Raw genomic sequence first — 22,064 nt, forward strand, 5'->3', positions numbered from 1 at the left:
AGACTCTTTGGTTTTAGGCTGGTAAGAATTCCATCTGGCCAGCAGGTGTCAACACACATATTAGGAGTCAAAATCCTCTGGGATTTTTACATCTCTAGGGCTGAGGCTTGTTTTCTTAATTAGGTATTCATATGTTTAGATCAGATTCTGGAAACTTCCCATGATTCGCTACTACACAAAGACCTTTCTTTCTTTTGTTTTCTAACATTGCTCCTTTATCTGGATCCACCTCTAAAGTAACATCTTTTGAGAGGAAGGTATTCTGTCTCCATGAACACTTAGTCTCTGAGCATTTCTAAAGTTGGAGCAGCCCAGTTTCTGCTGGTCTCATGATAATGGTCCTTATACCATTACATGTAAGATACACTGAACACACAGTAATGGTATCTGAATTAAAAGGATTGGGTTATTAGTAAACATGGAATATATCCAGTATATTAATTAATTACTTTGCCACTCTTGTGTTCCAAAAAAATAGGTCATTTAATATTAATCTTTATGGCTTTATACAGGGGTATGCTTTTGCCAACAATAGTGTATCAGTTGTCATGTGGTCTTGGGGTGGATAGAGCCTGAACTTCTAATGTAAAGTGCACGAGTTGCCTATTTTTATAAAAACTTACCGGTTGCCTACATAATTACAAAGGGTAAACGTTTTTTTCTTTTCCCTTTGCAAATATTCTTAAAGATGTGTCCCCCTTGTAGTTTACCCACACAATATTGGTGTTTGCACTAGTGAATTTAATCTACTTAACTTCTTTTCAACTGAATAGGAATGGGTAATTTTACCTTGGTGGGAGAGACCTGCAATTTTACGATTCAGCTGCCAGAGCATGACATGTCATCTGACTTTAGGATTAGTCAGTTACTCACTTTGAAACAGAATCAATTCTGTCATTTAAAGGAATTTAGACATGTTTTTTCTTACTTTCCTATCTTGTGGTGGACTCCATCCAACTTCCACTTTGGTGTTTATATGCTTACAATATGTGATGATTGCCATGCATTTCTGTGGAAAGTTTTATGCATTTTGGTTTACTTTGATCTAATAAACAAGTATCCTGCCCTTATTCAGCATGGTGTATTGAAAATTAATTCCATCCAGTTGATTCACTGGACCGATGCAACATTTTAGCTCTGTCCTAATTAGACAGCATCAGTAGGGGAAATGTTGGGTGGGGGGAGAGAGGGATGATTTCCTTCTGGTTCCTTCTGTTTTACTATTTTAACTTATTTAACATTTATTTTTTGTTGCATATTTTGCTTTTATTCAATATCCTTTCATTACAAAAATTCTCCAAGGCTTGGTAAAATACACACTCCTCCCATTAAATGTTGCCCTGCTGCAGTGAATGGTGGTAGTCAATAAGCCCTAATGATCTTAGTCATAGGATCATTAATGTCTGCTGCTAATTTTGTGTTCTCAGTAAAATTAATAGTTTAGAACTAAATTCTCTTAGGAAGAAAATACCTTCTTAGCATGGTATTGAAATAAGATGAACTTACCATCCTAAGACTTAAGTTACTACTTCCAAACAGTATCCCCATCCTATTTAAACATTTGCTTGGCTACAAACATAGGACTGGAAAGGGCTGCCTGGGCCATCAAATTCAGGCCCCTGTATTTGCTAGCAATCATTTGCCCAAGAATTTCCCCAAAAATACATTTCATGCTCGCATGCACAACTACTAGACTTAATACCTGAAATACCATGAATATCCTAAACCTTTTTGGCAGGGGTGCCACAAATTAGTCCTGTACTCTCCCTGAGTGATACTTCAGTCCTTTTCCTCACCTGATCTGCTGCTCTGCCCAGTGCTTCTTGCTTGCTCTGCTTTATGACCTGCAGCATCTGCAGCTGCATTGTTTGTCTCCTCCCTGATCTGCCATGTGCCACAGGAAGAGCCTGCCCATACCACTGGCAGTACTTGTGCCACAAGTTGGCCACCCTTGTCATAAATCATGTCATAAGTAAAAAAAACAAACAAAAAACAGATGAGCTAATGGCACTGCTCATGCCTAACCACTGTAGTTACCGGGACATAATTGGTTAATATATTCAAAACAGCCTAGAAAAAGGACTATACTACCCTGCTATATAAGAAGGCAAAACTCCCCATACTACTGTGCCAGTCTGATCTAACCCCTTTCTAATAGCCACATTTAGTGATGGGTATGGCCCTAGGTGGTGAGCAAGGTTCTCTAGCCAGGAACCTCTGGGTTTTTTAAGTACTAGTAGGAGCATCAATGCTCTTGATTTCAAAATCTTGGCCACCTTAGCTGTGGCCAGTGTCCCAGTATTTCAGAGGAAGGTGAAGAAAAAAACAAAAGCCCGTAGCTTTTATCGGCACATCCCCACAAGTACGCATGTGCATTTCTCTGGGAACAAATAGCAGCAGCACATTCTTGTGCATGCTGTGGTGCATGGTAGGTGGCTCCAGGTGGGGCCGGCACCTGGTCAGGTCCCAGCAGCCTTACCTGGGGGCCTCCCAAGGCTGCAGTAGTGGTGATTTGGGCATCCAGAGCCTGGCCACCAGCTGGAGTGTGGCTCTGGCTGGCCAGGCTCTGGTTTTGGGTGGTGTATGCTGCTGGATACTGGGATTTCCTGGTATCTAATTTTGCCCCTGCGCTGCAAATATGCAGCATGGCAAACAGATTATCAAAAGAGTTTGAGGCACCACAAAGCACACACATCCACTCATGGAGACGGAGCCTATGAAGGTAAAAAAATATTTTTTGATTTAGGAAGCTAAACAAGTTAGGCTCCTTTAATCTTTCATAAGAAAGCTTCTTCATTCTCTCAACTATTTTAGTGGGTCTTTGAAACTCTTCTAGTTAATCTTTGTGGGACTTTGGTTACCAGAATTGCATGTCGTATTCCAGGTATGGGGTCTTACTGATGACTTGCACAATGGTACTAGTATCTCTCTTTTTTTTTTTTTTCTACTAAATATACCCTAGGGTTGAATAAGCCTTTTTCACAGCTGTGTCATTCTGGCTCTTGGTGGTCCTGCAATTGATGAGTATACCCAGGTACCTTTCTTTCTCAGTTTTCTCCAGGCTGTGCAGCCTCATCTTATAGTGTAAATTCTTTTTATCGGTCCTAAAGTGCATGACTTTGAATCTTATACTGTTAAACTTCACTCTGTTTCTAATGATCCATTTTTACAAGATTATCCAGGTCTTCCTGTATAATCAAGTTGCTTTCTTTATCGCCAGTACTCCCCAGTTTAGTGTCATCTGCAAACTTTGTGAGGCTACATCTAGTTGCATGACTAAGGTCATGATAAACTGTTTATAGGCTGGGTCCTAAGACTGATTGATTCTTGAAGTGAATGTTCTCTGGTAAAAATAAATCACATTTCTACATAACCTACTATAGTCTCCCTTTAATCCAACACTTTATCCACATTGTAGCATTTGTAGCAGTGATCCTGCCCTCTCTAGTTTGCCCAGTTATTTCCCAGAAACTTTGTTTAAATCTAGATGAATTAAGTCTCCTGAATTACCCTTATACGAGAAGCTTATCTTGTCAAAGAACAATGTTCTGTTAGTCTGATACACTTTTCCTTGAAGTATGTTCTTTGTTCTGTTTCACATTCTGTTTACTTCTATATTTGTTAACCAAACTAGTTTATGCTGTTTCACATTGAATTTAATTTTAAGAAACATCTTGCCATTTTCACAGTAAAGACAAGGTGAAATACTTCTAGTCATGACAACCCATGTCTTCAAACCCTTTCATGATGGCCAGTGCACTATTGTAAACTTCCTCTTCGCTTTTAATTTCAAACACAATTTTTAATCATTTGAAGGTGTAATATGAGCAGGGATCCTGGTTTCCTCTGATTAAAAAAAGAAAAATCCCCAATTTTTGTATTTAAAAAAAAAAAAGTAATGAAAAATCCACATTTTTCTGTGATTAAAATGAAATGCCACTAATATAGATATAATTAGTGCACTGTAGTTGATGCTACAATGAACAAAAGTACTAAAGTTTTCTGTTTTTGTAGGCTCATGCTGCTTGGGTTGAGGTTGATAATCATAACCTGTTGTAATTAGATGCTGTTGAAAGTAGTACTTGCATAATTGCATATGTATATGGTTGTCTTACTTGCACGTACTGCAATGTTGTTAAGTGGGGTGGGAGGGGGAAGAGGAGGGATAGTTGCAAAATATGGTCTGTGGGCCAGATCCTGCCTGAAAAGCGATTTCATTCAGCCTGCGGCAGGTGCCTGCCAATTCACTATATCTGGCCCAGCCCCAAGCTGCCCCTGCTGTGCTTGCATGGGGCTGATTCCCATTCGCTTCTGCAGGGGCAGCGCATGCTGCGCTTTCACCTTTGCTAGTGGGATGGCCTTGACCCTGGCATCGCAGGCAGGGAAGCAGTGGTGGGTAGGGGAAGGGGTGGTGGTGGCAGTGGAGGGAGAGGAGTGGGGTGGTGGTTCTCCCTTCCCCCCCCCCATGACCCACAAACCCCATACCCACCCATCCACACCTCCCCACACACCCACATATGTATATATTTACTCACATATATACCCACAGCCCCTGACAAACTCCATGCCCCTCCTACCCCTCCACACACCCCTGCACAATATATGAGTAAAACTTCATTTTGAACTATTATGCAATCACTTCTATATACACAATGCAAATGCACACATCAGACAAAAACATTAAAAAAAAACCCTAAAATATGTTATTGTAAATGTTTGATTGTGTGTGTGTGTAATTTATTCTTCTTTCTGGTACCAAAATGGTAAACCCCTTCCCCAAAAGGAGCATTTCCAGGGGCAAAGGGAGGGACTTCTGGTAGCAAAGGTCAGTCGTTAGGAGCAGGACTTCCAGTCCCAAGATGGTGACCAGGGGACAGGGTGCCTATCAAGGGGTGGGGCTACTCTTGGGACAGCTCACCAAAACTTATTAAGCAGTCCTCCAGCTGAAATAATTGCCCACCCTTGTGTTAGTCTGACATTTTTAGAGAACTTGTACATAAAGCTGAGTTTAGCAATGTCAGAGACCCATTTAGTCTATTCTACAGCTGCTAGTGGCCCGGTATAATTCTTGTATTGTTACATGTTGATGCTAAGAGTGTTTTCAGCAGTGTTCATTTTAATAAAATATTACAACCCTTTTCGCTGTGGACATAATCTCAGGAGATAAGGAGATTTGTGAATTTAAGAAACTTACACACTTTTTTCTTAAATAGCATTCTTTTTTCTTACTGTAGGCATCATGCTGTTGAGTTTCATCAAAACTCATTGAAGCATGTAGCTTTCTAGTGAGTAGGTATAAGAATTCAAGAATTACATAGGATTTAAATCGTAAACAAAAATGGGTGTCAGTTTTGTGCCTTCTTATCTATGATAGTGGATTTTTAAATCTTTGAGCTAGTTACTTCTGAAGTTCTGGGACATTGTATGGGGGCTGATGCTGTAATAAGATATTATTAATATTTATACAAATATGGTTGAATATTCTCCTTTAAATACAGTTTATTAATTTGCCTAATCTTGTCTTCTACTCAGTTCTTTCTTTGACATTTTTAGTTCCCATGGAAGCTGTTATGCATCTTATTCAGCATTGTGACCTCACTGTAATAAGCAGGAATCCAGGTTTTCAGTTTCCCAGGGAAAGTTGTGGATTTTCCCCTTTGTAGGGCAGCTCTACTACTGTTCAGCAGTAGGTGAGACAGCTGCAGTTAGACCTGCATCCTGGTGCAGGGGTGCGCTGCTGGTGGGAGGAAGCAAGTGGGAGAGGGGAGGCAGAAGCAGCAGCTCTGGAATAGAGCACCAGCAGGACTGGGGAGAGGCTGTGGTTGGGAGAAAGGGGCACCAGTATATCGGAGCTGCTCAGCACCACAGAGCAGGGGTGGTGGTGGGGAGGCACCTGTAGCTGTACCTGTGTCTTGGTGAGCAAAAGGGGCAGTGGAAGCTATGCTTTTCTATAATAAAACAATAAAATCAAGCACCAAAATATATAGGTATTTAGAATTTATTTTTTATAGTGACTGATGCATGGGTAGGCTTCCAGAGTGCTTTAAAATGGTTAATATGTCAATAAAACGTTATATACTGGCACTTCATTTTAATCATATTACTTGGAAGAGGAAAGGAAAATGGTAGATATGAAGTGACTTTATTTTAAACTCCCAGAAATACACCAAGCTTTTAATAAATAAAATATCATCTGTGCAAGATTGTAACTCTTAGGTTCTGCACCTACCATTTGACTTGTTCAGGTGACTTCCTAAGTTCTTAAAAGATTTTTTTTTTTTTTACTCTTAGACACTTGTAGCCTGTTTACCATTTGAATATGTGCAGTCCTCTAATATCCAACCAAGGCAGCTTAAGTCATACCTCATTTTTGTCTTTCCAGTCAGTGATGCTAAGCCCAAAATGTGTGCTGTTGAATTATTTATGTTGTCCTTGTGGACATTCTGTTTTGGGTGCACATGTTCTGCAGGTTCCCCCAAGGCTAATACATTGCTAGCACTGCTTGATTAATCTGTTTACAAGGAGGAAAAGTTACCAAGTGGTATGGTATGGACCTAACCATGCATATCTTGATTTCCTCTCTTAATTTTAGATGGGGAGTTTGTGTCCACAGGTAGTTCAGCCTTCTACTTCTGATAGCTGTGTATGGTTAGTTATCTAGGTAGCTTCTTTTCTTTTAGTAAGATGGAGAATTTCTCTTCCTTGGTGTTGTTGCCTTACCTTTACCTTCATCTTCCATGGGTTTAATCTTCACTTTGAAGACTAGTGTCCCCAGATAAGTGGGTTTTAACTCCATGCTGCTTTTTTGGTGAACTTCTATCAAGGCTCCTGCCTCTGTTGCTTATAGGAGGTGCATGTCCCTTGGATATGTTTTTCCAGAACTAAAAATATCTAGAGAGACTGACCTCAAAATATTTTTCATTGATTTGTCTGTAACACTGTACCATCCAGACACCTGTCCTTTCTGCAATTGGGGGGAAGGGGCTAATGCAATGGGGGCCAACAATTAGGCCTGTGCCCCCCTCACGTGTTACTCCAATCCCTGTTCCTGGCACCACAGACCCTCCTCTACCGTAGACCTGTTAATTTGGTAGTGTTCGCTTGACTTCAGTTTCTGTTGTCTGTTGTAGGAAGATTTCTTTTGGATGATTCCATCAAAAATTATCCTTTGGAAAGGATGGGGAAGTAAAAGAGAGAAGCACTTCCTTCTGTAGCATAAGAAGCCAGTTTGCCTTTCATGTTTTGTACAAAAAAGAGGTTTATTTTCCTGTCTTAGTCAGAAATTTCAGAAAACCACACATTTCCTGTAAAGGTACATCTGAAGCTTCTAAAGAATCAAAGGCCAGATTTTTTGAGGGGGATGCCCATGTGCTGGGATTCTAAGCATAGGCTGCCTTCGGATGCAGTATGGATGGTACCATACTGCCCCCAGGACCAAGCACTTGTTTAGCATGCTGTCATGTGGTGCTGAATACTAGTGGGTCAGCAGTACCTAGCAGAGTAATTTTCTGCTGTGCCATTGATCTTCTACAGTACCGGCTGAGTTGTCAATCTTTACCTGAATCTGCGTTACTGTTTGGGACTATACAGTACCAAAGTGTAAACAGGAACCGCTGACGATACCATAATCATTGACAGAATCTGTCTCAAGGGTGGGCAAATATTCAGGCTAGAGGGCCACTTAAGGAGTTTTGGTGAGCTGTTTGGGTGGGGCTGGGGAGGATGCTGACCCGACCTCGAACCCCTGTCAAGATTGTTTACAGCCCAGGGAGTGGGGCTGGGGAGATGCCAACTGATCCTATCTGGCCCTGGGTCTGTCCTTCCTGCACCCCCCACTGGTAGTGCTGGATGGAGCAGGTGGATGGGTGGGGTCTGCATGGAGATGGCCTGAGGACCCCTGAGGACAGGGCATGCTTGGCCAGGCATATGGGATGGGTAGAGTAACTAGTGGGGTTAAGGTGTTGGACTTCAGAAGGGTGAACTTTAGCAAGCTTAGAATGCTAGTTAGTGAGGGGATGCAACTCAAGAACATAGAGCATATGGGGGTCCAGGAGGGTTGGAGGTATCTCAAGGGAGTGATCCTTGGGGCTCAAAAGGAGTCTATCCTATTACATAGGAAGGATGGTAAGGGGGCAAAAAAGCCCCCTTGGCTGAACAGGGAACTCCAGGAGAGTCTGGGGGCAAAGAAAGAGATGTATAGGCAATGGAAGCAGGGAGCAGCCACCAAGGAGGAATATATCTCCCTGGCGCACTATGGCAGGGAATTAGTTAGACAGGCCAAGGCGGGGCTTGAGCTCAGGCTGGCTTCAACAATCAAGGACAATAAAAAGTCCTTCTTCAGGTATATAGCGGGCAAAAGGAAAGCTCAGAGCAACATAGGGCCCCTGCAGGACAAATCAGGACAGTTGGTTGACACGGGGGGGGGGGGGGGGGGGGGGAAGCAGAGCTCTTCAGTGAATTCTTTGCTTCAATATTTCTAAGTACTGACCAAGCCAATTCCCCCACCTCAATCATTGACAGATGTCCACATGGCACCAGTCTGCCTCCGGTTAGCTCTGGAGGAGCTGGATGGGTACAAGTCAGCAGGCCCGGATGACCTCCATCCACGGCTGCTGAAAGAATTGGCCAGTGTCATAGCTGAGCCGCTGGCACAGTTGTTTGAGTGCTTGTGGTGTTCCGGCCAGGCCCCTGAGGACTGGAGAAGGGCCAATGTGGTGCCCATTTTCAAGAAAGGGAGAAGGGATGAGCCGGGTAACTTTAGACTAGTCAGTCTTACCTCTATTCCTGGGAAAATGCTAGAGAAAATAATCAAAGAACACATTTGTGCAGGCCCAGCAGGGGAAACGATGCTGAGGGGAAACCAGCACAGGTTTGTCACAGGTAGATCCTGCCTGACAAACCTTGTAGCCTTCTATGACCAGGTCATGCATTGCCTGGATGAGGGAGCTGAGGCTGATGTCATCTTCCTGGACTTTAGGAAGGCCTTCAACACAGTTTTGCACCCTATCCTCATTGGGAAGCTAGCAGACTGCAGAGTGGACACCTACACGGTCAGGTGGGTGGCCAACTGGCTTAGGGACCACACCCAGAGAGTGGTGGTGGATGGTTCCTTCTCGGCCTGGAGGGAGGTGGGCAGTGGGGTCCCGCAGGGTTCAGTCCTCGGACCGATATTATTTAATATCTTCATCAGCGATTTGGACGAGGGTGTGGAGAGCACTCTCTCCAAGTTTGCTGATGATACCAAGTTATGGGGCAAAGTTAGTATACCGGAGGGCAGGGAGCAGATTCAGGCTGACCTGGACAGGTTGGATCAATGGGCAGAGAGAAATAGGATGCAATTTAATAAAGATAAATGTAAGGTACTCCACCTGGGAAGGAGGAATCCCCAGCACACCTGTAAGTTGGGGAGTGTCCTTCTCAGCAGCTCGGAGGCAGAGAGGGATCTTGGAGTCATAATTGACTCCAAGATGAACATAAGCCGGCAGTGTAACGAGGCCAATCACACCTTGTTGTGCATTAGCAGGTGCATGACTAATAGATCAAAGGAGGTGATGCTCCCCCTCTATGCAGCACTGGTCAGGTTGCAGTTGGAGTGCTGTGTCCAGTTTTGGGCGCCACACTTCAAGAGGGACGCGGAGAATCTGGAGAGGGTCCAGAGGAGGGCCACTCGCATGATTAGTGGCCTTCGTGATAGACCCTACAGGGGGAGGTTGAGACAGCTGAATCTCTTCAGCCTTCACAAGAGACGGCTGAGGGGAGATCTTGTGGCCGCCTATAAATTTATTAGGGAAGGTCAACGGGGAATAGGAGAAGTGCTGTTTACTAGGGCGCCCCAGGGAGTGACTAGGAATAACGGGTGTAAACTAGTTGAGAGTAGATTTACGTTAGATATTAGGAAGAAATTTTTCACAATAAGGGTGGCCAGGATCTGGACTGGGCTTCCAAAAGAGGTGGTGCTGTCACCTAGCTTGGAGGTCTTCAAGAGGAGGCTAGATAGTCACCTGGCTGGGGTCATCTGACCTCGTTCCTCTTTCCTGCCAGGGGCAGGGGGTCGGACACAATGATCCATTGTGGTCCCTTCCGACGCTACAATCTATGAATCTATGAAATGGGAAGGGAAAGGGGTTCAGAGTGGTGCTTAGGGAGGATGCAGGGCCAACTTGTGGCATGCCTGTTAGAAAGGTTGGATCCCACTGACTTGGGACCTCTGCTTGCCATGAACGGCTCTTTCTCCAACTTCCCTGTCATTCAAATCCCTGTTCTTATCTGGGTGGTCCTGCTGCCTGATATTCACTGAGCTACTGTAGTTTAGTGACAAAATTAAATTACCTTTATCTTCACTGTATTACTTGATGAACTCTCTTAATGCTCAGTATGAACAACACACAACTCCCCAGGTTTGCCCAAAACAACTGGGTATAAACTCATTTAACATGTTTCACTGCTGCTGTAGCACTATAGTAAATACCCTGTGTTGGTGTAATGTTTGTCTCGTATTCAGGAGAATCTCATGTTGTGATATTCAGCTATAGCATAGGTGGCTCATCATAGGTGCCTAGATCTATTTCATGGTGAAACCTGTTTCTAGCAAGCTGCCACTATTAACTTTTCTTGTTTGTGATACCTTAATTCCATTTGGATATGCTGTGTTGGTCCATCCAGTCTTCCCCCCCACCCCCCGCTAAAAACAGGTTCTATTACCCTTTTCTCATTTAAATGCTACCTGAAGGCAGCACTGACTTCGATTGTTTACTTCCAGTGCCTGCTATTAATAGTTACCAAAAGGTAACTTAGTAGTGTAACTGAATGACACCTTCACTTATGTGTTCTCTGTGAGCGTCCTAAGACTGATTTCTAAGAAATAACACTTTGTTGATACTGGTGTGTCACTTACACTTATCAGAGAATTCCTTTCTCACCTCCTTTATATAGTAGTGATTTCAGCTCACGGACTAGAATGTGCTTCTTACCAAATTGTTCAAATATTATGTACTCTTGTAGTCCAACCTCCTTTAGGGTCCTGGAGTTAAGCTCACTTTTCTAGCCTTCAAGACGGAGACTCAACTTCCAAAAACACAAATCTTGCTTAAATATTCATTTGGCATTGGGAGTATGCCCAGACTAGGCTTCTTTGCTAACAAATGGATTGTTACCTTCTAGATAAACAGGTTGTAGCTGTATTGGCAATTAAAGATTTTTTTTGGCAAAAATCTAGTTGGTCTAATAAAAGATATCACCTCTGCCATGAGTTCTGATTCCTTCTAGGTAAACAGTATTCAATGTCACTAACAAATTTAATTTTCTTAAACTGGAATTGGAAGTTTCTCTGTTTCTCCTGGTTCTGTATGGTACTTAGAGATAACAGCAGGTAAGTTGAGATGCAGCCAGTGTGTAATGCTGTACTTATAACTGGGTCTTTGCAGTTTGATGGAAATGTTCTGTTTTGTTAATACCACTTTCTAGATTAGAGAATCTTGTCTGCAGGGTGGGGTAAGTAAGTCCTCTGAAGCTATCTTGTTCAGTTGACTTGTTTTGAATTTTTTTTTTTCTTTCTTTCCAAAGTCTAGTGGTTTTTAATCAAAACACAGAATTTTTTGACTGAGCAAGTCTCTTTTTAACATTGCTTTTTGACCTTCAGACATTTGACAGTATTGTGAATTCTGCTAGCTTGCATGGGTTGCAGTTTAACTTCTGTCCTCACAACCTGGGGCAATGGTCCTCCCGCAACTTGTAATACCTTAGCTTTTGAGATAATTGCTATGTAACAATGGGTTATTTTTCCTTCATGGTTGCTCAGAAGGAATCTAAATAGAAAGTTTATTGGACTAGAAGAACAAAATTCTACAGTCAAGGTACAGCTAATGAGAGAGAGAGAGCGAGCGCTTTATTAGCTTGTGCCCGTAGGCCTCAGGTAGGGTCAGTGACTGAAACCCATGTAGACTCTGGACCTAGCAGAGCATAAGCCCTAGTTTATGACAGTAAGTGCTTAAACTTGCATTTTAGCTATAAGTGTTAGCATGGGGAAGTAGAATAAAGTTTACTGGTCAAGGCTACCAATATTGGGTTGGATCAGGTGAAAATAAATAATTGCTTTTTGGAAAACACTGATGGTAGTTAGAAGTAACAGCTCTAATAACTTGATGTTTTACCTTTTGATGAGAAGAACTGAATTATGAATAGTTGGTTCAAAGTCTATTCAATGACAGTGTGTTTTGTTGATGGAATACTGTAAGGCAGAAATGTATAATCACTTGTTGCCAGTACAGATAATTTTCAGGGGTCTGTGCTAAGCTACGAAGTGGCTAAAGCAAGAGGCCCCAAAAGCCTGTTTCTGAGTGACCGTAGAATGAACTTTTGCAGACATGACACGAAAGGCATGAAAGCAAGTAACATGTCTAGCTGACCCAGATCAGATTAAACAAAGCACAGGGTCTTAAATTAGATAATCCAAATATGTAACATAATAGCTTTAGTTTATAGAAATGATTAGTGTAACCAAATGTATTATTAAATATTGTTTTATAATAATTATTTGTGTTAAGTTTCTTAAATAAGTTGTAAAAACAAAGCAGCCTTGTCAATGAAAACTATAAACAAGATGCAGGGAAAGTGAGACAACACTGAACAGCATTCTATGATGGCAAAGGGAAGGAGATAAAGAATCCTTCTCTCCAGAAACATAACTGTTGCATGGACATAAATACCAACTAATTGACACCTTTAAATTGATACAAGAGAACTCATTCAGTCTAATTCTCAAAGTTGTAGAGAAACAAATAAATGTGAATAAAATGAATCAGAAAACAATTATTAGAATAAGCCAACTATAAATATAGGGTATAGGCTGGAGGGAGAAGGGGGTGGGGGGCAGACTACAAATTCAAGACTTGCTACCAGTCCATATGTCAGCTCCTGAACCACCTCCCCCTCCTTCCTCGTGCTGTCCCAGCTGGGGAGAATCTATATTTTGCTATATTATTTTGCAGACTAGCTAGTTGGACATTGCAGTAAGTGTTTGTTATTGTATTTTTGGGGCATGACAATAAAGGGAGAGGGTGTAAATTTGTTTCTTGCTTTGTTTTTCCTCCTGATTTAGTGAAAGTAATTAAGGGAATAGTAGCTGTATCTTAATTCTGTGTCTGAGCTTGCAAAAGGGGTTCTGATCAGTATTGTCTCTAGAAACCGAGTGGTAATAAGTTTTTGGTAACAATGCCCAAGACTAGCATAAGTTTCCATGGAAAATTAAGATCATTACAATTTACCTTCTGCTCTTAAAGCAATATTTTTCATTGATCTTGTCTTTTTCTAACACAGCTCTCAGTATGTGGGTAATATAAAGATTAATAATTCAAAACTGCTGTACATATTTGTTCCTTTGGAGAGCAGATGAAAGAAAAAACATGAGACGTGCTTGGTGATTAAGGTGCTGCTGGAAAGCACTTAGATACCATAATGACAAGTACAGTAGGGCTGTGCAAAGCTTCGGTAGCCAATTTGATTTGGAGGAGATTCAGCCTGATTCGGCGGCCGGATCTCCGAATCAAATCGGGAGACCAGTAAAAGCTCCGAATCGAATCAGAAGCCTCCAAATCGATTCAGAAAAGATTCAGCCCAATTCGGAGATTCAGCAATAGACTAAACAGGCAGCAGTCCTTGGGGACGCTGAACACGGCTGCCTCCAGTTGGTAAGTCTGTTGTGGAGGGGGGAGGGAAAGGGTGTGGGAGGGCAGATCAGTGCCCCCCAGCAAAGGAGGGATTGGGGCTGGGACAAGCTTCCCAGCCAGGGCAGAGAGGCTCGGGACTCAGGACTTGGGGTGGGGGACTCCCACCTCTGTACGCCGCCAGTCTGGGATAGCATAGGAGTAGGTGTGTGCCTCTGGATCTGTGTGGGATGGGCTGGGCCAGGCTGCACTCGGAATGGGCAGCAAAAGGCGCTGGGAACGGGGGTTATGCCATCCCACCGCTCGCCTGGTCTCCCTGCACCTCCCGGACAAGCTGTGGCTTTGCTTTGGCTGGGCAAGCAGCGGCAGGGCGTGGGGGCAGGCTCATGCACCTGGATCGGGCCTGGCCTGGTGGCAGGAGCTATGGGGAATTTTAGGGTGGCGGCAGCCCACCCCCTCCCCTCCCCCCCCCATAGCCCCCACTCCACTGCTGGTTCTGGTCGCTCCTTCGGCCAGTTGCCACCCTCCCCCCTCTCCCTGGGCTCCACACACCCCAAGGGATGGCTCTGCCCATGCCCCCCCTCCCCAGTTGGGCAGCTTGTCCCAGCCTCAATCCTTCCCTTGCTGTGGGGATATTGATCTGCCCCCATACCCCTTCCCTCCACCCACCGCAACAGATTTACCAGCTGAAGACAGCCAGCTGTGTCCAGCATGGTGAGGAATGCTGCCTGTTTAGTCTATGGCTGAATCTCCAAAGCAGTGCCGAATCTTCAGATCCGATTCAGCCAAACAAAATCACTGATTCGAATCAAATCACTGATTTGAATCACTGTCCCTCTGAATCAGTCGAATCCGAATCCAAAGCGAATACTTGGTGCTTCACACAGGCCTAAAGTACAGTATATTAACCTGTATAGAACATATGGCTGCATAGGTGGTGGTAATGTAAATATGACAGGGTGGATGGATAATACAATTGCAGGACTTGTGTATTATCTGCAGAATTGCTGGGGTCTGATATGGGACAATCAGTTTTGGTTGCTTTGTAGACTTTCAGTATTTCTTTGATCTGCTTCCTAAAGCAGATGCATTTGGCAGTTTGTTGTTCTTGTTTGTATAATGCTTCAGCCCACGTTCGAAAGGGTTGTACTTCTTGCTTATTTCTCAGATATGGAAATATTTGATACAACTCAGAGTTTGCTTGCTGTCCTTCAAAAGGCTCGCATTTTCATATTCTCTCACTTTATTTTTCCCTCTTGGATGCAATCTTAGCGTACTTGGTTAACAATTTTGTAACTAAGCAAGGAATGAAGGACAGCTGGGACTGCTTGGCATCTTTTAAGGGGGTGGAGGGATGAGCCACAATGGATGTAGTTCAACATAAGAAGGCATTCTATCTCAGAAATGCAAATATGTAGATGTGCAGCATTATAAGAAGCATTACTAATAAACTTTTAAAGCCAAAACCTTTTCTCACTGTTTTTTTAATATGATGCATTGTACGTTTATTGAAAACATAAATTTCTGTTTGTCTATCTGCATAGCTGTGATGTCAGATTTGATCATTTTACTAGATTTATTTTTTCAGAGTTAAATAAGAAAGGTTTCTTTCTGGCTTATACTTCTTACAGGCTACAAACAGATGTCACATTTATCTCAGGGTAAACCCTTTTATCCTTGAGACAATGTGTAGTTTTTCACATGTCTATGTATGTTGTCCAGGGATAAATCCTAAAAGTTCATGGGATAAGAAGTACAACTAGCTGCAGTACAACTAACACATCTACATGTACAATTAATGTGATGCAATAAAATCTAGAGCAGTTTGTGCTGGAGTAAACTGCTCCTGGGTACAGTATCTACATGTGCACCCAGGACAGCAGCAATTTGAGCCAGAGCGGAGTAGGCCCCTGACTGGCTGGGCACAATTTATGCCTGTGGTAAGTATTTACACATGCATTTCAGCACAATAAACTACTCCACCTTAGGACAGTACTATTTTACAGTGGGGTTAGTTTACTGCGCCATAATACCAGCGCACATGTGGATGGTAATGCTTTACTGCAGAGCTAATTAGTTAACTTGGCAGTAAAGTGCACGTATTGATGCACCCACAGTTTATCTGGGGGCATTGCAAGGTGCATTGGAATGGTTATTCTGGGATTGCAGCATTAAATCCCTAGCAGATAAGTGACAGTGTGTTCAGCTGCCCGGTAAACCCTAATTAGAAGGGCAAAGTGTGTGTAACGTACCAATCCTGAGATATTTCTGTCTCAGGACAAACACAGGCACAGCTTGTCCTGAGACAAATGCAATGCCAATAGAGATTTTATAAATCCTAACTACAGAGATTTTTATAATTGGAACTCAGATAAGAAATCTGTTTGTGAGCAACTTCCAAAAGAACTGTGCACTCTTATATAGTTGCATTAGATATGTGGTGCTAACACAGGGACAGGCAGAGTCCAGCCCATGGGCCAGATCCGGCCTGCCATGGACTCAATTTCCCGGCAGCCCCTGCCTACATCCCTGCAGGCAGTTTTCATAGAGACCCTAGGAGCGGCATGGCTATGACAGCATGTGGCCAGGGTTTCCACAGAGACTAGTACTGGCAGGGTGCATGGTAGGTCAAGGAGCTGCTCTGGGGCCGGGACCTTGCAGTGGTAACAGCATGGTCTGGAGCTGGGGCGGAGCTGTGATCCGGTACCCGCACATCCTGAGTAGGGGTATGCAGGCAGTGGATTGCAGCTCTGCCTTGGCTCTGGACCATGTTGTCACTGCTACAGGATCCCAGGTCTGGCTCCAGATCAGCTCCCCACCCAGGGGCACGTTTCTGTGGAAATCCTGGCCCTGCGTGCGCTTTCACAGCTGTGCTGCTCCTGGGGTCTCCATTGAAACCAGCTGCAACAATGTGAGCAGAGTCTGCTGGGAAATGGAGTCTGGTCACTGTCTCGATCCGCCATTTTGCCCACCCCTGTGCTAACAGGACTGAAAAGTATTAAAAACCTCATAAGTTACCTCAGATGTAAACTAAGTATATACCCCAAGAGCAGATTTGAGTGTGTGATCTGTGTTTTGTTTTTACAGTAGTCGCACATTTGAGCGTACTCGCACTTCAGGGTATAGAATATTAGATGTAGCGTGATGTTTTGCATCAGAGGTGTCAAAGATATAGCTCATGGGCCTGCCCTGGGCCTTGGACTGCTATCTTCCGGTCCACAGTGCTGCCTGTAGCTCTCTGAGTGGTCCTGTGCAGCCAACACTGCCTTGGCCCTGCACCCTGCATGCAAGGCATAGAGCTAGTTTGGTGCATGCTGTGTATGTGTTGCAAACAGTACATGGAGTAGGGCCAGTTCGGCCCTTTATGCTTGTTTTGAAGCTGGTCTGCATTGGGTCTGGGGACTGGCTCACATGATGGGTGAAGGGTGCAGGTCTCATCCAGAGTGGGGCATGCGTGCCACATGCAGCGCATGTCCTGGACTGGCTCTGCACACCATGTGGTTTGTGTAGGGTCTGAGTTCAGGGGCGGGCACAGACATGGGTGAACTGGGTGGCCACTTGGGGCTCGGACAGAAAGGGGGCCTGAAAATGGCTATTATTATTATCATTATCTTTGGTGAAGTGAGATCCTATACTGAAAGTTCACCCGGGGCCACCAGGAATCTAGGTACGGTGCTGCCTGGGTTGGCATGAGCTGTATGCGTCATGTAGGGCTGGAGCTGGTGCACATGGCAGTGCATGCATGGGGCAGTCAAGGGTACACACTGAATGTGGCATCCCCACAGGACTGGATGAGTTTGATACCCCTGCTTTAGATGAAAGTGTGTATGCTAGTTATGAAAATGCAGATGGAGGTGGGGAATTGTTGTTGCTACAGAATCAGTTTCAGGCCTATGACCTTTTCTGGACACTAGGGTCTTGTCTGAAGCTAGTGAAAAGGAGTGGTAGTTTTTCCTCTGAGATAATGCATTGTGGATTAGCTGAATCAGCATCAGAGGGTTTCCTTAGTTTTGCTTTTTTATCATTTTCTATCTATTAATAGGAAATGCATAATATTTACACCAACACTAGGAGACAATTCTGATAATTTTAAAGGAGTTTTTTGTGAACATACAAGGAGCTAGTACAAACAAAGGCTGTATGTTTTTATTGAGTTTTTCTCATAAACTCTTATGTTATTGTTGAAACACTGGCATGTTAGTACCAATGAGAGTGCTAGTGCAGATTAGCTGACCATACTTTTTCCAGTTGTCGTGAGGATCTGCCTAGAAGGCATTTGGTTTTTACAACAGGATTATCATTGTTCCTGGTGACTGTGAGAGGTTTTCAGGGGAAAATGATTAATGTAGTATAGATAAAAATCTGTGGCTTATGTTTGCATAAAAAGTCCCAAACTGGTACCCTAATTGCTGAATGCTCCCTGTGAAATCTGCTGGCAGCTTTGAGAGAGATAAGGGGAGACAGATAACTGTTTGCTGTTTTAAAAATTTCTTATTTCTTTTTTTACTTTTAGGAGCCGTAGCACTTAAGAATCTTGAAATAAAGGAAAATGCACTAGTAAGTTCCAAGAAATCAAAAATGAGAAACTGGATTAATATGGTTGTAATATTGAGGTTTCAGTAGCACTCTGAATACTTAATGTGCTATAAGAAGGTGAGTTTTTTTTAACGGGAATGGTAAATGGAGATATTTGCTACCAAATACATTTCTGTAGTTGTCTGAGAAACCTCCACTAGGTCTCTTTTTTTAATAGCCTGCTTTAATTGTGTTTTAGGGGTAAATTTTTATATATATATATATATATATATATATATATATATATATATATATATATATTCCCCCCCATTTGTTCTGCTGCAACTGTTGGAATCACTGTAACTAAGAAATTAGTATAAACTTATATTTTTTCCTAAGGTTTTAATCTTAAAATTGTTAAAATATTAGCAAAGGTTTTAAATACTAGCATTTTCTTATTTATATTTAGAATTTTTTTCAAAACTTTTGAGGGTAATTAAACAATAGCGTAACTTTCCTGGACAGAGGAAGAAAACACAAAGATTCTCTTTGCATTGAAATTAGTTTAGTTATTTTTTTTTAAATGTTTTCTTTGCAGAGTCAGTTGGATGTACCATTCAAAGTGAAAGCGGGTCATATTGGTAAGTTGCAGTTTGCAATATGTCCTACCATGTAATACACATAGCAGCAATTTCCAGATGTTTTTTCTTTCTGTACAAGTGACCTTAGATTTCTCAGGTAGTTAATTTTTAAGAGGGTTATGGGTGTCTCTGAACAGAATCCATCCAATTATTTTTCTCTGGAACAGTTTAAATCATATAAAAGGTACTCTTCTAGAATTAAAAATCAAACAGAAAGGAGACTTCTTTATTCATCTGAAATCTTAGCGGAAGTAAATAGTAATTGAAAAATTAAAGAAGCAAAACACAGTTGTAAGAAAAATTCAGTAATGTACAATATTAGGTCTTTTCTTCCTGTACTCTGCCATGTGCTAACACTTCATTGGCCTTTCCCAACTGTTATCTCCTTCCCAGCATACTGCTTGATGGGGAAGGTTTCCTTGGCACAAAGTGGTTGGCTGGTTGTAGTTTGACAGGATTTGATGATGTTAACTTGAAAAAGCAAATGTTTTTTTTTAAGGAAAAGTACTGAATCCCAAATCAGGGGTGTACTTGGTAGCCGTGTTGGTCTGAGACAAAAAGACATACACAAAACTAGAACTCTTGGTTCCAAAACGATACCTTTTATTAGACCTACTGGAAAATGGCAAGAAAATTGTCCTTTTCTGCAAGCTTTTGGGATCAAAGTCCCTTTGTCAGGTTCTGGGAAAAGTGTAGATGGTACAAGATGGTAAAAAGTCCCCATAGGTAGGAAATAAACTTCATTTTTACACTGAGAGAGCTGAAGATGGAAGTCTGTCCCTCTGGGTCCATGAGAGTGTCTTTGTGAGCTGTGTTGAATAGCTCTTTGATGTATTGATCAGGTAGAATTCCTTCCCTGAAGGTGTCAGATGGGAGGCAGGGAGGTTAAAAAACTTCCTTGTAGTTCTGCAATGAAGTTTAAAATCCAAAATCAGCTGAAATTTGACATCTTCCATGTTTCAGGGGTGTACTTGGTAGCTGTGTTGGTCCGAGACAAAAAAACATACAAAAAGCTAGAACTCTTGGTTCCAAAATGATACCTTTTATTAGACCAACTAGAAAATTTCCAGTTCTAGAGTTCTGGTTTTTTGGTTTTATTTCTGATTAGGCCACCCAGATTCACAACTTCAAAGGGTATAAACTTGTTACAGTTGACCATATCTTGAGTTATCTTATTCTTTCCTGTGTGTTACCCTTGCTAGTTGTTAAATGTCAAAGAAACAGATCATAATCTGGTCACAAACCATGTTTTTCGTTTGTGGTAAAATTATTTTTTGTCTACTCTAGCTACAATAATTTTCTTCTAACTTAAGTATTTGAGTGGTGGTTGATTTTTGTAAGACCTTTTTATTTTTTTTTTCAGTCAAATATTTCACTACACATCATATATGCTAACCTTTTTTTCTTTCATGTGTTTATAGGTCAGCTTAACCTACAGATCCCATGGCAAAATCTTTATACTCAACCCGTTGAAGCTGTTTTGGACGGAGTTTATTTGCTTGTAGTGCCCACAGCCAGTAAGTTGTTGAAGAGGAAAACAATGGGTTTTTTTCTGTGTTTTAATATAACATTATTTTTATCTTTGACGCTGATTTTGTGTTTTTAAGCACTGCTGCTATTTCTTTTATGGTTAGTAGTTACTATCAACCAACAAAACTGGATAATATAATGTCATGTTCTTAAGTGGTTTATATTTTCAACTATTAATTTTCTGTTTCTTTACTATCACATTTTTATATTGAACAAGATTTTAAAATTATTCTTCATATTTTTATCAAAATCTTCAAAGAACATTTTCAGAATTTTAAGACTCTATGAAATATCTTGGATCTTAACTTCTTCTATTTTGTTTATGTAGGTATAAAATATGATGCTGAGAAGGAAGCCAGACAGCTCCTAGAAGCAAGGCAAAGAGAATTACAAAGAATAGAGGAAGCAAAACAGAAAATAGCTGATCAGGGTAATGAAGGAAAACAAATATTTTTGTTTCTTATGGAAAATAACTATTGCCAGACCTTTTCATTAAAAAAAGTTTAGTTTTAAACTAACTGCAAATGGATTCTTTTGGCTTAGTTCCTGCCTCATTAAATATTTTGAAGACCCTTAATTATGTATTTTGAAAATTCATAATATGAGTACTGGGTACTTTTTTTAAGAACTGATGGCCACTGTACATTTTTCTGTTCAGGGTGTTGATTTTTTTTAATGTTCCATGCTGGCCAGTTTTTGGAACTTTTGTTTGTGTCATTAGACTTTCAGGGCACTTTCATTGCAGAAAAGGTCCAAACATAACCTAAATTTAAATAAGGCTTTGGAAATACACATCCTTTATATAAAACTATTGCTTAAGTTGAATAACTCCTCTGTAATGAAGCAATTTCAACTTGCTACCAAAGTTTCAGAACTTATATGACTATTCCTTTCTAGAAGCTAGTTTTGACTTTCTTCTCTGAGTAGCAGAGTGTCTACTTTTACTGAATGTTGGTATTTTTTTAGTATCTCATTGGGCATCAATTTGCATTTATAAGTAACTTTAAAATCTAGTCCTTAATGCATCATTAGAGCTGTCAGTCAAAGAAGCCCATGGAGGATGATAATGTAAATACTTATGAAGATAAACTGAGAAGGTAATGTTTTATATAATTGTAATATGTAGCAAATTTACTTTTAATTTACAACACTTAATACAGTGTATGTTTCTTGTAGTCAGAATTACAGTGTTCTTATTACTGGCTCTTAGGCTTCAATCAGTTACAAAATTAATAGGATTAGAGTTCTATTTTTCTCTCATTCATTTTCCTCTCTAAATATATTTTTGCTTCACACTAAAGATAGATTTCTGCACTTCAATTTAGATAAAGCAAAAGAAGAAAAGCAAGACACTTTTGTAGAAAAGTTAGTCACTCAGGTCATCAAAAATCTTCAAGTGAAAATTTCCAACATTCATGTGCGATATGAAGATGATGTGAGTAATTTTGTATATATGTGACAGAAAACAGCTGTTTGCAATGATTATGAACCCATCTGGTTTCTTATTTCCTCTTTACTCTTTTGATGTAATAAGGAAACTTCTAACACTTTACCAATTTCTAGCACTTTAAGTCATGCCTTTGTGAACAATAAGTGCTGTTGCAAATCAACCAGGATTCATTTGGCAGATTTTTGAAAATGTCAAAAATAAATGAGAAGATAGCCTTTGGTAAATGCAGATATAAATTTGGAGCTTAAAGCACATAGAATAAAATAA

At 41.5% G+C, this 22,064-nt stretch overlaps 1 protein-coding gene across 2 annotated transcripts in view; it reads left to right on the top strand.

Moving 5' to 3' along the window:
- Window positions 1-22,064, top strand: part of VPS13A (vacuolar protein sorting 13 homolog A) — a 177,331-nt gene that overhangs the window by 1,630 nt on the left and 153,637 nt on the right. For both annotated transcript variants that reach the window (XM_059724804.1, XM_059724803.1), the window contains exons 2-6: window positions 18,175-18,218; window positions 18,775-18,817; window positions 20,239-20,334; window positions 20,676-20,777; window positions 21,673-21,782. In XM_059724804.1, coding sequence (XP_059580787.1) covers window positions 18,175-18,218; window positions 18,775-18,817; window positions 20,239-20,334; window positions 20,676-20,777; window positions 21,673-21,782 — 395 coding nt within the window. The remainder of the gene's footprint in view (window positions 1-18,174; window positions 18,219-18,774; window positions 18,818-20,238; window positions 20,335-20,675; window positions 20,778-21,672; window positions 21,783-22,064) is intronic.

Source organism: Alligator mississippiensis, chromosome 3 (assembly GCF_030867095.1).
Source record: "Alligator mississippiensis isolate rAllMis1 chromosome 3, rAllMis1, whole genome shotgun sequence".
Taxonomy (NCBI): Eukaryota; Metazoa; Chordata; order Crocodylia; family Alligatoridae; genus Alligator; species Alligator mississippiensis.